We start from the raw sequence: 14670 nt of genomic DNA, 5'->3' as shown, positions 1-14670 counted from the left end.
CTGACTCCCTACCTGGTGTTCATGACTCAGGTGTTTTGTTGTTGATATGATAAAATTTTAATGAGGTAGTAAACATTACTGTCAAAAGATGAGAGATACTGAATCATTCACCTAGGTTAGGTATCTATGTTTTTCGCACTGCCACTTTTTACAATCTGATGAGCTTTGTTTTAGGTCTATTCTTTTACGCGTTGAACTTATAGAATGTGGGTTAGCATGAGAACTACAATGACAAGACAAGCGTATGGCATATTTAATACCTTCTGTCCTCGTCGGGATATCGACATCGCTTCCATATATAGGTACATCTCTGCGTCTATCCAATGCTAATCCGTATTTAAAAACCTACAAGCCACCGGTTGGTGTCATTACCAGCCATGCAGCGTAAGCGTAACTAGTTTTTCGTATAGGATAGCCCTCGCTAGTCTGTTGCTACCTGTACGTAACTCGCTGGTACACTCTTAGTCACGCCCCCTTTTTCTACTTCAGCCCAACCATCCCCTGGGTCTTCCTTGATCAGCACAAATCTTTCGCCCTCTGTCATACTGTGTTCGACTTCGCTCTGCGCTGCGTAGTCATACAGCGCGACAACGTACTTCAACTTCTTAGCACCCCGGCGCGGTGCGACTGCTGGTCCTTTCTTCTTCATACCTGGGCCAGTCGTGTTTATGGATGATCCCGAGTTTGAATAAACGGAGGCAGGTCGGTTGTTTATTGAAGAAGAGCCCGTATCTTGGGGGACGATCGGCTCAGGGAAGATTTCTAGGTAGCTGGCGGGTACTAAACCTTCCTTGTAACCAGCACGGACTTTAACCCATCCCGATCCATCTGTGACCGTGTGAGCATAAGTAAAATACAAGTCAAGGATGAAACTCACCATCAGGTTCAAGGATGATAACCTCCCGCCCCTCAGGAACGGAGAGTTCGGTATCCCCATTTGCATCAAAACCGTACAGCATCTTACCCTTCTGTTCGCTAGCCTTCTTTGAGACCGAGCTACTAACTGCACTACCAGGTAGCTCGCTGATATATGCGGCAGGAGGTGGGGCGACAAGACGACTCTTTTTCACGGCGGGTCGAGGGCTTAAAGGTTCGGGGGGTGCTTGTGGTTCTTCGGCAGGGGCACGCGGGCTTACTGTCGAGCCGCTTATCGATCGATTAGCACTTGCGGCGTATCCAGAGCTTAAAGAGTTCAAAGTATTGGATCGACTCAAATCTGGAAGTTCTGCAACGTGGTCTGGTGGACCGGAAGCAGGTTTTAGTAGAGCTCCTGCTGCCGACTGTCGTTCCGACTTATATTTCTTGCGTTCTTCTTTGGATAGCTCTCCAGGGCATTCAGCAGGTACTTTCATTTCACATTTACTGTGACACGTATAGCCGCAATCTCTGCAATCGAAGCCCTTTGCTGATAGCCCCCATATTCGTTCACCGCACAGGTCGCAATTCGTTGGTATCTTAAACGTTTGCGACTTGAAATTGTGGTTTTTAGCGCCCAGAGTGACATCTCCGACTGCTGATGTGATAGTTGAGGTTTCAACTTCGGCCGTCAACCTTTTCCGGTCTACTTGATGCAAGTCCTCCTGCATAGAAAAAATCTGCGATACAACAAGCACCTCGTCCTTGTTTTCTGTTCCCTCTCGTATCCTTTGCTTAATACGCTTTACGCCGTCGATTTCTCTCCTCTTTTTATCAACTTCTCGTCGGAGATCCCCTAGTTGGCCTTTGGATTTGTTTAGTACGTTGCGCAAAAATACTTTGGCCGGTTCGTCGGTGACCATGAGGTCGTCATCGTGCCATACTGGGCTGGGCTCGAATACCTTATCAGATGGTTCTTGCCACGGTCCCATATTATGCTGGATATACATCATAGAGTCTAAGTGCGGTTGGTTTCTGGATATTTCCTGAGCGACGTTGTCGACAAGGCTAGTACTCTGCCGGAGCATTGCCGTCTCTAAATTCGCAGCCGTAGTCCATAGCGTATTTAGTTTCATGGTACGGAATTCAGATAGGTCTTGTAAGCTATCTAGCAGTTCAGGGATATATTCGTGATAATACTTCTCCTTCTGCTTATTGGTCACGTTGATAGCTATCAAATACGTGTTCTTGACGTTGCTCATGTCATACAGCTGCTGCTGATAATGACTTTGTGCCTTTGCCTTGTCGAAGGCGGACTCGGTCTTCTTTCGCTTGCTCTCCACCTCCTGGCATGCCGCATCGTACTTTGTTTTGGTCTTGCGCAGGTCGGCGTATGATGACTCTCTTTCGGTTTCGAGCTTCGTGGCATATTCGACGTGACGCTTACGTAGCTCTTCGAACCTGCCTGCATAATGTTTCAGGGGATCGGCGACCTTTTGGATAAGTTCATTTGCGTATTTCTCGTGCTCGCCGGCTAGTGATTCGAGTGTTGTAAGATGGGTTGTCCATATAGTTAGGGACGCATTCTCGAGGGAACCCGGAGTCATAGCAGGCGTGTCGCCAACACTCAAACTAGCCGACTTTTTATTCTTCTTTTCAAAGTACTTCTTAGCTAAGGCATTGAGCTTTGCGCTGTGTTCCTTCTCAATCACGCTTCGTTCTCGGTAGAAATTTTGTATGTCGTCCAGCCACGCGATACCGTTGGCTACCCAAACATTAGCGGGTTTGAAGCCATCCTACAAATCGCGGATGTTAAAATTTAGCAACGCCCACGGGGAAATGGATAGAAGAAAGATGAGAGAGCCATGGTAAGTAGTAGTTAACGCACCTTCAACTCAGTACCAAATGTTGGTACCGCTTCCACCTCAGCCATTGCGGACTAGAGATGCCTTTACGCATACAGGCGCAAAAGCGACAGGTCCGCGATAAATATTTGATATGTAGGCCGAATCAGTTTTGTAGGTCTCGTCTAACAGAGCCATAGCATGAGTACGGGCTTTATTTAAATAGGTACGGAACTGAGGCCTCAGTTTTTATTGTAGTGTCGTAGTCCGGGAGGCTGAAGAATGACGAAAAGGGTTGAGCGCTGCAGGGCGAGTTATTAGCACCTGTTATTCTGTATTAGCACAGCCCACTTTACTAACCTTTTTACTGATGCCCGGTTATTCGGTACAGCGCTTTCCTTTATTATTAGTGCATGCGTAACCCCGCCTTGTAGAGGAGAAGTATACAAAAGTAGACCTATGCGCAATTGATCATGCAAGTGACATCTGTGAATGCATTAGGTACTTGTACCTACTAGTGATACAACTAAACTATTACAACCCAACAATTTAGTTGATACTATCTGATCGAGGTGCACCTGCAATGTCCGAGTACTCAGCTGGCGATTGCCTTTCAGGGGTGTCCCTCTTCTATAACCCCACCAAGTACCTACGTACTAAGACGTAGCGGCTGGAAGCTGCCCCACCAAGTGACAGCTTCAACGGGAATGGAAATGGAAAAAGCTCCATTCCAATCCAAATCTGAAGTTACAGACATCATTGATTACAGTCATCAGATGTTCTACAGACTACATGCCACATTCTACATAACCTCGCCGCCGTTTTCCTTGCCTTTTCATTTATGGTACAAGGATACAGAGTGCATATCTAAATATTAACCTTGGGATTCTTAAATATTTCTAAGGTATCGCCTTTGTCGTCCTTGCACAATCGCCCCTCCATCCTTTTTTGCCTAGAAATTAACGTCGACGCAACCGGGCGAACAGATATCGTGCCTCTAAATTTTATCTCGATACCATCACAGCGTATTCACCGTGACTACGCGCAACATACTTCGCTTGGTCTTTTAGCTATCCGACAACCAAACACATCGATACCTCGCCTCGCGCATCGCGCATTGCACATCGCACATCGCATACCATAACCTTCGCCATGGCCGACCTAGCTAGTCGCATTAGCCAGCCTGCTCCGGCTCAAGGGCAAGCCCAGCAGAATGACGATTCTAGGCTTCAGGAAAGCAGTTACGATGTCGAGGTCCAGCTCAGCGACCTTCAGAAGGACACGGAAAATCCTCTAGGATCTGCTCACACATTCGAGGAGCTTGGTTTGTGAGTGTTGCGTTGAAGTAGAAGTGGAAAGAAAATTTAGGTGCTAACCTACCTAATCTATTTTCTAGGCCGGCGGAAGTTCTTAAAGGTCTCTCGGCGATGGGCTTCCAGAAACCATCCAAGGTTCAAGAGAAGGCACTGCCACTAATGCTTGCCGATCCTCCTCAAAATATGATCGCTCAGTCTCAATCTGGAACCGGCAAGACGGCGGCCTTTGTCACCACGGTCCTGTCCCGTGTCGATCACACTAAGCCATCTCAGCCTCAAGCTCTGCTCCTCGCCCCCAGCCGTGAGTTGGCTCGCCAGATTCAGATGGTTATTGGCCATATCGGACAATTCTTACCCAACCTGGAAATAGCAGCCGCTATTCCCAGCGCTATACCTCGCGACGGACGTGTCGATAAGAGCATTGTTGTCGGTACACCAGGAACCGTCATGGACCTGATTCGAAGACGTCAGTTTGATGTGTCTCAATTGCGACTCCTTGTCATTGACGAGGCCGACAACATGCTGGACCAGCAAGGTTTAGGCGACCAGTGTACCCGAGTCAAAAAGTATGGCCTCTTTTATTCAGAAACTCCAACTCACTAACGTGCCGCTAACAATCTCTTGAAGTATGCTCCCCAAGAGCATCCAGATTCTCCTGTTTTCTGCTACCTTCCCCGACAAGGTTATGAAATACGCCATGGCCTTCGCACCTAACGCAAACATGATAAAGTTGAAGGTGCAGGAACTCACAGTGAAGGGGATCTCACAGATGTACATGGACTGTCCCTCGGAATCGGATAAGTACGATATTCTCTGCAAGCTGTACGGTTTGATGAACATTGGTTCCTCCATTATTTTTGTCAAGGTAAATATCTAGCAACTTAGTAGCTAATATGCGTGCTGTCTGCTAACGGAACTAGACGAGAGATAGCGCCACCCAAATTCAGCAAAGAATGGCAAACGATGGTCACAAGGTATCAGTTTTGCATGGTGCCTACCAAGGGAGCGAACGAGACGCACTGTTGGAAGAGTTCCGAACTGGAAAGTCCAAGGTCCTCATCACTACCAACGTCCTTGCTCGTGGAATAGACGTGTCCACGGTGTCTATGGTCATCAATTACGATATCCCGATGAAGGGAGTAGGAGATAGCATGCACGACACGGAGACCTACCTCCACCGTATTGGTCGAACCGGTCGTTTTGGCCGTGTCGGTGTCAGTATTACTTTCATCTCGGATAAGAAGAGCTTCGATGCTCTTAATGCTATCGCGCAAGATCTCGAGATTGACTTGGTCGCGTTGAAGCCTGACGACTGGGATGAGACAGAAGAACAAGTCCAGCGAGTCATCAAGTCGAGCCGAGCTCAAGCAGATTTTGCTCCAAGCGGAGGAGCTGCGTAAGAGGGACCAGGATTGATCGAAATCGGCCTACCAAGTATTGGGCGAACCAGTTTCGCGTGTTGAGTCATGTATGCGACTATTTCGATATCAAAACTACGAGGAGCGAACTGCGTGGGCATTCCACCAAGCCGTTGGTGCGCTGAAACCGCTTTTCTTTTCTCTTGAGGCGCTCAATAAATAATAATCCTACACAAGAGGATTGTAGTTAATGAGAGACGACTAGGTACCTATTCACAGAAAAGAGTCATTTGATTTTCCACGATAGAATTCTGCTAAAATAATCCTTTTTTCATGTAACCTTCCTATTCGTTCGGCTTCGCCTTGATCAGCGTGCTGTTTCGAAACACGTCTATAGGAGAACCATAGTATCAACGAAACAAAGAAGGATGCAGTCTCCATCTAAATATTATCAAGCTTTTCTCCACGCGACGCACGTGGCTTAAACCCGAGAACGAGCACAAGAATGGGTTTCTAAATAGATTGATTCGGAGCCGCCAAGAAGAAGAAAAAAACTTGTTGATATCCCAGTCATGACCACGAGGACTTTGCCTAATCAGCCACGTTTATATTATTAGCATCTTAAAATTTGGAAGGGTTCTAGAATACCTATCTAGGTAGGTAAGCAAAGAGCTGAGTAGTAGACTATTACAAGGCATTGACAATAAATAGAGTAAATAGAGTACTTGAAATTTCCTTAAGATTAGTTATAAGCTGCCTAAGCATTTAAAGCAGATATTTACTCGCTCTATCTTCATTAATAGTCGATGCCGAACATATTCAAAAGGGCCGGGGAAGCCGATTCCATACGGCTTGCGACGGGATTCCAATTTCTATTGCTGACGTTTCTTAGTAAATCGCATACTCGATAAAGCAGGAGACGATAATACCTTATAGTATTTCTGAAACCGGCTAGGGTATCCTTTTAGTCGCACGTTGAAGAGCTTTAATTGTTTTAAGGTTGGACGGCAGAGGCACAGCGAGGCCTGGCTGGACGATCGTCATTGGAACCCCTGGTAGGAATCAAGGTACATAAATACCTGCTTCTTAGAGGCACGAACTGCATGACTGCTCAGATGGTGACGTTGCACGCATATTGCTACCCAATTGCTATATCCGATGAGATGCGGGTGAATGCATATAATGTGCATGTTGAGGCGTCTATTCATCAATGGGATGGCGGCGGCTGTGGGCTAGCTTAGCCTTGGTGACGTGTAGGTGCATACATATGTATTTCGTTACTTGAATACTTGAATACTACCTACATACAATATATTGGCCAGTAAGCGCTAGGTTCCAGTTCCAGGCTCTGGCAAGTTTGCGGCAACGTTTAAAGTTAGACGCGCGCAAGCCAAGGTGCTACCTCCATATGTATACCCCCCCTCCCCCTACTATATGCATTACACTGCCTAGTCTGCCCCTCCCCGGCACACCTTCCCTTCTCCAGAGTTTATTCAGCGGAAGAGATCTATATTTAACTTATTCATGTATGAGTAATTACCCCTGTCGTTCCGCTATCGAGATCAGCCCCGACCGGGCGTGTCTTTGATATTCGGAACTCTTACACATACATACAGCATGCAGATTACTAGTTAAGAAACAATTGCCCAATCACAATTGCTTCTGTCGATCCTTTCTTGGTAGAGATAATCCTGCTCGCATGTATTGAACCTATATTGATTTATTCGTACACTCCTACTTCTACGTATGGTGCCAGCTTCAACACGACAATAGATATGACACCTCTAGCTACCCTTACCTACCTCGCATGGGGTTGCTGTCTGCAAGCAAGCAATGCCATGGCCGGCCGCATCTACGGTACACGCCTGTGGCATTACCCTCATACCAGCATGCCAGTTTAGATACTGCTCAATGCTACCACCCGTCAAACCATCAATATTTCCTATTGGCGCCCGGCCTCTATCGCTCATATTGTGGCTTAAGCACCTGTAGCATCATCACCAACATGAATAGTGCCATTCTTGAAATCGTACGTCGTATACGTATACGTACATAGAGAGGCCCAAAGTCGTTTCATTCATCTGACCCCATTCTCGCCCCCTTCAGTGCTGAATCGTTTATCACCTTCTGTAACAAGTTCCTCCTCTCTTTCCTGACTCCACCATCCTTCGAACCCTTTCTCCATTTCATACCATTTCCATATATTATATTCTTTCCTTACCAGGGTTCTTCGAATTCCGTCTATCCTGGGCTGTGCAGAACCAACGTGCTGGGATGCTGGCTTCCCCATCCTTAAGTCACTCCCTTTCTCATAGGTTAGTTTGATCAGTCTCTTAAAACCATATATCCCAGCTCGTAGCCACGAGGACTGGCCTCTTGAGACCTCTTCTCACTTTTTGCTCTCCATCGAACATAATCGGCGAAGCCTGTAGATCTCTAGAGTAGTCTCTGACGATCAAAGGATGCAATGTACTTCACCCACAAAACAACACCAGAACGGAGGCTGGTTATATGATAATATCGTATACTGACAGCCCCCTAAGATAATTTCGAGTAGAATGGCTTTTGAGTCTCTGGCTCGTTGCCTCTTACTATGGATTGCCCTTTCAGCCAGCGTCACCGCCGGCGCAAAGCTTGGTAGCGATATCGCGGCCTTAGTACCGACATGTGCTCAGCCCTGTTTGGAGTCGTTCGTAGTAGCCAACTACCCATCGACAGACTGCACGCAGAACCCGACGTTACAATGCATGTGCTCAGAGCAATCGCATTCGGGATACACGATCGGGGAGGGAGCATTACAATGTATTAGTACCGAAGCACAACGTGGAATATGTGATAAGAAGGACATCGCTGGTAAGTACACCAAGTTTCTTCTGGGTTATACGATATCTACAGATATTAACATCGACAATAGGTTCTGTTAAGCGCGATGCCTATCTTATGTGCTCTAAAGTGCCAAATGCGCTACCGAACACGCATGCTGTCCTGACGGCCACAATCGCAAACTCCCCAACTGGAGTGCCAGCGTCGATAGTCGTTCCCTCACCAACTCAAACCGGATCGACGACCGAGGCTGCTTCCTCATCACCCGACTCATCAAACTCTCTCGCGGGCGGTCAAATTGCTGGAATTATTATTGGCGTCATCATCGCCATAATAATTATAATAGCTGCTATTTTCTTTGTCAGACGCATGCGCGGCCGGAAGTATCAAGGGCTTAAGAACGGAACTCCCGATATGGCGGAGAAGGGCAGAGTTGAGACCCCCGATTCGGGGAACTTCATGTCGCCGCCGTCCCGTAGTTTTACGGATCTTGAACTGCCACCCCAGCTACCGCAATATCGCACAGCATCGCCGCTGTTCCCTGCCTCTCCTATGCCACCTCGTACTCCACCTAGACTTCCCTCGCCTAGCCCTTTCCTTTCACCAACCCCTAGTCAAGAGTCCTTTGGGCTCAGCATCTCACGCTCTTTAAGCTCAACCCCTGCTTCGATGTCGTCCCAGGTTCCAGTTAATAGGCCAATATCAAAACTCCTCCCCGCCAAGCCGACTATGGACTTAACAGCTCCTCCTCGACCTCCCCCTCCACCAAAAGATCTATTCAAGCCGGTCGCAGTATTGTCTCGAGAGTCATCTGCACGTACACAACAGACCAACAAGACCAGTCTCCTAACAAATATGACAGGAGTAACACCTGCGTATATCACTGATAAATTTGGAAACTGGGTGCGGAACAATAAACACCGCCAATCTGATCAGCGGCAGGTCGCAATGGTTGCAGAACTCGACACATATACCCCCATGACGATGGCACCAATAGAAAAAAGAGAGGGGGAGACCGAGACTATCTCGGCAGCAGTCTCAGCTGCCTATGGAATTCCTAACAAGCCACCATCAGCTTTCTTATCTAAAAAGCGTTCTACTAAAAGGCGCCAACGCTCTTCCAGCGTGTATTCACAAGCTAGTTTAGCTCGCCGTACTCGTTTGATGTCTTATGGTGGACATGGGATCCAGCGCGGCCGATCTGATACGTCTTTATCTGACGACTCTTTTACAACAATCAACTCCTATTCGACGAATTCAGTAGATGATGAAGTTGACGGAGTTGATGGGACTCATTTGTCACACCCCCCAACACCCAGAGATGTAACACGTACCCCTACCCCTGAGCTTGCTCAAGCCAAATACGTCAATGTGTCAGGACGCCTCAACCGAGCTTTGCTTCAAATCGACCCTACCAATAGGGCCTCGTTTTCAAACTCGCCTCCTGGCCAGCCTAGCCCGACGTTGAAGGGCGACGCTATCCTTTTGAAAGGTGGCAACTCACCTTATCCCAAACCCTTACAACCTAAGCGTCAAGACAGCGCTCAGACGTCAAAAACAAGCCTAGTTAGCGAGACGGAGTTGGTGCGGCCTCCACGGCTCGACGACACGCGACCATCGATTCAGAGTCCGCTATCCCGTTTCTCACCACGGTTACCCAATGATGAGGCTTGGTTCCCAGATAGGCTTCAAACACCCCCAGCGCAAATCCCCGGGACAGAAGCCTCACCTAGTCCTTTGGGATTTGATAGACACCGAACGCCATCTCCTATGTCATCGCGATCAGGCTCGGGGGACCAACCTCGTCCACATATAGCACGTGCGGTCTCGCCTTTGAGCCAGGCACAAACAAACCAAAGCAACGCGGGTACTAGCTCATTATTAGCAAAACGCCTTGGAAACGGCAAGGCGGTAGAACTCGCGCTTGGTCCTAAGAATAATAAATTAAGCCCGCCCTCTCCTAAGGGTTCCCTTCCGGCTACACCAACGTGGCAGCCGAAGCTGACTCCTACGAGACATGGCGACGACCTGTACCTCAGTGTGCAGTAGAGGCGACGCCTGCTACTTAGTTAAGAAGTAACGTCTTCTTAATGTTTCATTTAGTCGACGTGTTTCTTTCTCGTCTCCTACGTCTCATTACATTAGAGGACATTGTACATTCATCGCATCGCATATATATATATATATACCCACGGGCAACGTCAACTGAACGAATTTTCTTTTCTTCCATTGCTGCCATGGCGGCCTTGTATTACTACTTTTTTTTACGCCTGCGGGCACTCATACTTGCATATACAATGCGGCGTTCTAGGACTTTGTCTTCATTTTTATTATTAAGCATTAGAGAGAATCTTTTTTCCCCTTTCTATTCGGAGTTCAGGGATACAAAATATAGGACTAGAAGGAGAGATAGGGATCAATATCCAACCATACCCAGCGTATGGGACACTCTCATTGCATCGTTCAATCATAACTGTTTTGTATGTATTATATCCAGCCTACACGGCTCAAGATTGAAGCTAGCTTAGCATAGCGCCTCGAGTTGATAGACTCGAGAAGATGGATTAAAAATCTTGCTGAATCATGAGTTGGTTATTGCCATATGTTGTGAATTGACTTAAGACGTATGAATGTGACTAGGTTACACCCTTATGATTATACCCGTAATACTCTTTAATTTCTTCAACTTTTAACAATGCCCTACCACTTTCTTACCCCCAATATAATACCCGTCGAATAATATGATACGATGAACGTATCTACCCCGAGCTCTCTTGAGGTTAGGCTAGGCTAGGCTAGGCTTAGATGAGTATTACACGACGACGTGTCTCAATGTATTAAGCTGTCAGTTATCAACTTTCGGCATTCTCGGACCTCCACAGCCCTCTTCGCACCTGCAGTAACATTCGGGATCCAAGCATTCCCCGGGGGCGGCCCGGGAAAAATGGAGAATCTCCAGTGTGAAGTGGGGCTTAGCTCGGCATTCTGGCCCCACATCGAAATTTTCTCCATAGAAATTCTCTAAAAAAGAAAATAAGTTATTTCAATCTTTCGTCTCCTGTCGTGCAACTCGACCTCTCATCTCCCAACAAGAACAGAGTCGGGGAAGAGATCCGGATCGTGCACTGCCACCCCCAAACCAAATACACGTCAATTACTGCGGTAGCGACGACGAAAATACCTTCCATTTGAGCGTCAGCTTGGCACGTATTGGTGTTCTTACAATTTGTGTGAACCGGGAAGCGGCATCGGAGGCTTTGCAATAGAATAGAACGGAAGTGCAGATTCCCGCCGAGGCTAGGTATATCAGATCAGATCATAGCACAGCAGACCAGATCCCGATAAACTCACCACACGCCCTCTACTCGCGTATTCCTTCCCTGCCTACCTAACCTATCCAAGCCAACGTCATCATCCACCGATACCCCCCCCCCATCCAAAGACTGGACCAGACCAGACCAGACCAGACCAGACCAGACCGGCCGGCCGAACAACGAAAAGAAAAAGAAAAAATGGCCCAAGGCGCCGTCAAACCCAAAAAGTCCAGCGCGCCCGCGTCCTCGGGCAGGAAAGCCAAGCCGCAGCCCCCGAAGTCGTCGAAAGGCGCGCGCGTGTCCAAGGCGAAAAACGCCTCGTCGGCGGATAAGCTGCAGCGGCGGCTTGCGGCGGGGCTGGTCGCGAAGACGGAGAAGTTGTTGGGGGAGCGCGCGGGACATCTGGAGCTGATTGGGAAGGGGAGGGTGAAGGATAAGGACGGGAGGGATAAGGATGGGAAGGGGACGGCGAAGGGGGGGAGTCGGAAGTTTGGCTGAGGGGGGATGGGGGTGAGATGAGAAGGGAATGCATGCCATGGAGCTGCTGCTATGATGGCTGGTGGACTGATGTTGCAGTAAAATCTGCCGTCTGCGGTTTGCAGTCCGCTCGCTGGACGATTCAACGGTTACCACGGCGAGTTAGAATGCTAGTTCGCAAACGACGAGCATACCACCTCATAGGATACGGACAGGTCTGTTGAAGACTACGACATGGAGTCTGTTTGTCTGTCCTTAGTACAATCTCTCAGTAGGAGATAATCTTCGAGATCTTTTACGACATGTTACTTAGGTACGGACGAGTATTCTCAATATTACGATAAGAGAAATACTTCAAGACGAAGTCTAAATTAGGGTCACTGAACTATAGTATTCTCTTGCTACCAACTTGAAGTTGGTCTGGGAAGACTATTTAGGAGACTCGTCAACTAGCAAGGTCAATAAATGAAATAAAAAAAGAGATTTTGCCATTGTCTCTAAAGGACCCTCTTAACAAGCATACAAGTCTATTTAGTTTAACCCAACTCGTACTATTCATCCTAGATATTCATATACTACCCCCGTCCTTCCACTCCTTCGCTATCCCAGCCAGTCTATCCTTCACAAACGCCAAATCCTCGTCGACATTAACCCGCCAACTCGCCACCGCAATACGGCACGCAGGCTGTCCCTCCCACTTCGTCCCGCTAACGTACCAATCCCCCGATGCTTGAATCTTTTCAACCAACGTAGCATTCAGCCCCGGGTCACGCGCGCGGAACAGTACCACAATATGCGTGTTCTCCTCCTCCTCCTCCTCCCCCGTCCGCTTCTGCTCCGCCGTAAGAGCGGGCAGTAATTCGTAGTCTCCGCTCAGCTCGCCGCCGCGCGCGATAGCCCCGGCGATCCCCCGCGCTAGCCGCACCATGCGCGCCAGCATGTCAGCTACGCCCGCGGCGCCCTCGCTTAGGAGCACCGCGTACACGGGCAGCGCGCGGAAGCGGCGCGAGTTCTCGAGGCCGATGTTTAGGGGGCTGGGGATGGCGGGGCCGGAGGACGGGGCCGGCGTCGAGAGGTAGACTGCGTTGGGGTTTTGGAAGACGGCTTGCGGGGTGTGGGAGGAGCGGGTGAAGAATATGCCGGTGTCGTAGGGCTGGGGCTTGTTAGCGGTTGTGGGTTTAGGTAGGATGGGAGGGATATAGGGGGGGATATATAAGACGTACGACGTTAAGAAGCTTGTGCCCGTCCACGGTAATGCTATCCGCGAGCTCGAGGCCGGCCGTGAATTCCCGGAGCCGAGCAAACTCGCTTGTTGCTGGGAGGGCGCGGGCAAAGATGCCGAATGCTAGACATTTCCAGACATTAGTTATCCCAACACATGTGTGTATATATATGAGCAGCATACATACCGCCATCAACATGTATCCAAGCCTTGTACTTATCAGCCAAGTCCCGTAGCCGCCGCATCTCCTCGAAACCAGTCGTCGCAAACCTCCCCGTATTAACCTCACCCGCACTAACAGCCACAATACTAGCAACCCCTTCGCGCTGCAACTCCCTCTCCACGGCATCCAAGTCCAACCTCCATGGCTCAGCCTCGCTATACCGCAACTCCCTAACCGCGCTCCGTCCTAGCCCCACAATCGACGCCGCTTTCGATAGCGAGCTGTGGCCCATACTCGTCAGGACCTGAATCTCTCTAACGCCCGCGGCAGCACACGCACCCAGCAGTCCCAACTCGCCCACCCCACCACCACCATCTGCGCCTGCAGCCGGCAAGCGCGCGCTCACCACAGCTTCGCGCGCACACGCCAACCCCAGGACATTGCTCGCCGTCGCGCCCGTCGTAAACGTGCGGCCGGCCCAGCCCTCCCCACCTCCGCCATCCAAGCCCAGCAGCCGCAGCAGCAACCGCAACGCGGCATCCTCGACCTCGGTCGCTATGCTCTGGCCCGGCAGATGCACCTGCAGGCTGTTGTCGAGCGCCGAGACCAGGTTATCCGCGGCCTCGGCAACCGGCAGCGTCGCCCCGGTCACGAACCCGTAGTACCGGCCGCTGCGGTTGTGGCCGGCGAGCGCGGGCGCGATGTCCGCTGTTAGGTGCGCGAGGGTGGCGGCGGGGCCGCGGCCGGAGAGGGCCGCGGGGTTGGACGGGGTGGGGATGCTGGAGCGCGCGGTGGAGAGGGTTGAGGCGGAGGGAAGGGTTGGTGCGGATGTGGAGGGGGGGACGGCGGCGACGGAGCGGATGAGGGTGTAGGAGGTGCTGAGGAAGGATTCTGTGTCCATTTGTGGGGGGTGGGGGAGGTTGGATGCCTCGGTTGTAGGAGGGTGGTTTATGTTTGTATGCTATATTATATTGTGACCTAGGAGAGTCTTGTAGATGGTTGTCTTAGATATATGGCACTCCGCGAATATGTAAGTGGTTAAGTTAATGTGTGAATAGCGAAGAAGAATGCCAAGCGAGCTAGAATAAGTCACAACTCATGAGATTGAGAGTATTCGAAGCAAATCAGACCAGCTCGAGATGAAATGAGTCTAAGATCGAAATTCTAGATTTTATATTCGTTGGCTCAGAAATTATGTGATGGGTGCCGGTCTATCGATCGCAAAGTATTACCTTTAACGCAGATGGTTTAAAGACGCCAAGTTAGGCTCACCGTCTAAATCTTACGCTTCAAGTTTT

The 14670-nt window shown here is 49.4% G+C and overlaps 5 protein-coding genes across 5 annotated transcripts; 3 read left to right on the top strand and 2 right to left on the bottom strand.

Annotated features, from left to right (window-relative positions):
* Nucleotides 1-421: 421 nt before the first annotated feature.
* On the bottom strand, nt 422-3001 carry F4813DRAFT_399958 (FCH-domain-containing protein; the record flags this gene model as incomplete). Its single annotated transcript, XM_049248217.1, has 3 exons — nt 2744-3001; nt 878-2651; nt 422-828 (listed from the first exon to the last, which is right to left on the bottom strand). Exons 1-3 carry the CDS (start codon nt 2786-2788, stop codon nt 422-424), a joined length of 2226 nt encoding a protein of 741 aa, XP_049095282.1. The 5' UTR covers nt 2789-3001.
* A 754-nt stretch (nt 3002-3755) lies between these two features.
* Nucleotides 3756-5914, top strand: F4813DRAFT_258165 (DEAD-domain-containing protein). Its single transcript, XM_049240222.1, has 4 exons — nt 3756-4027; nt 4096-4581; nt 4643-4880; nt 4936-5914. The coding sequence occupies exons 1-4, from the start codon at nt 3852-3854 to the stop codon at nt 5413-5415; spliced, it is 1380 nt and encodes a 459-aa protein (XP_049095281.1). The 5' UTR covers nt 3756-3851; the 3' UTR covers nt 5416-5914.
* Nucleotides 5915-7931: 2017 nt separating this feature from the next.
* On the top strand, nt 7932-10245 carry F4813DRAFT_393763 (uncharacterized protein; the record flags this gene model as incomplete). Its single annotated transcript, XM_049247468.1, has 2 exons — nt 7932-8226; nt 8288-10245. The coding sequence occupies 2 exons, from the start codon at nt 7932-7934 to the stop codon at nt 10243-10245; spliced, it is 2253 nt and encodes a 750-aa protein (XP_049095280.1).
* Nucleotides 10246-11708: 1463 nt separating this feature from the next.
* On the top strand, nt 11709-12008 carry F4813DRAFT_393762 (uncharacterized protein; the record flags this gene model as incomplete). The annotated part of the gene is made up of 1 exon (XM_049247467.1): nt 11709-12008. One exon carries the CDS (start codon nt 11709-11711, stop codon nt 12006-12008), a length of 300 nt encoding a protein of 99 aa, XP_049095279.1.
* On the bottom strand, nt 11983-14666 carry F4813DRAFT_374931 (PLP-dependent transferase). The gene is made up of 3 exons (XM_049244965.1): nt 13397-14666; nt 13211-13332; nt 11983-13140 (listed from the first exon to the last, which is right to left on the bottom strand). Exons 1-3 carry the CDS (start codon nt 14271-14273, stop codon nt 12556-12558), a joined length of 1584 nt encoding a protein of 527 aa, XP_049095278.1. The 5' UTR covers nt 14274-14666; the 3' UTR covers nt 11983-12555.
* Between the last annotated feature and the right edge of the window lie 4 nt (nt 14667-14670).

This window comes from Daldinia decipiens (assembly GCF_022478715.1).
Source record: "Daldinia decipiens strain CBS 113046 unplaced genomic scaffold F4813scaffold_49, whole genome shotgun sequence".
Taxonomy (NCBI): Eukaryota; Fungi; Ascomycota; class Sordariomycetes; order Xylariales; family Hypoxylaceae; genus Daldinia; species Daldinia decipiens.
This window is presented reverse-complemented; position numbering and strand designations above follow the sequence as displayed.

Coding starts and splice junctions, on each gene's coding strand:
- F4813DRAFT_374931 (XM_049244965.1), bottom strand. CDS start 14,273: ATGGACACAGAATCCTTCCTCAGCACCTCCTACACCCTCATCCGCTCC. Junction 13,333..13,396: donor TTGGATACATGTTGATGGCG/GTATGTATGCTG, acceptor GGAAATGTCTAG/CATTCGGCATCTTTGCCCGC. Junction 13,141..13,210: donor GGCACAAGCTTCTTAACGTC/GTACGTCTTATA, acceptor AACAAGCCCCAG/CCCTACGACACCGGCATATT.
- F4813DRAFT_258165 (XM_049240222.1), top strand. CDS start 3,852: ATGGCCGACCTAGCTAGTCGCATTAGCCAGCCTGCTCCGGCTCAAGGG. Junction 4,582..4,642: donor CAGTGTACCCGAGTCAAAAA/GTATGGCCTCTT, acceptor AATCTCTTGAAG/TATGCTCCCCAAGAGCATCC. Junction 4,881..4,935: donor CCTCCATTATTTTTGTCAAG/GTAAATATCTAG, acceptor TAACGGAACTAG/ACGAGAGATAGCGCCACCCA.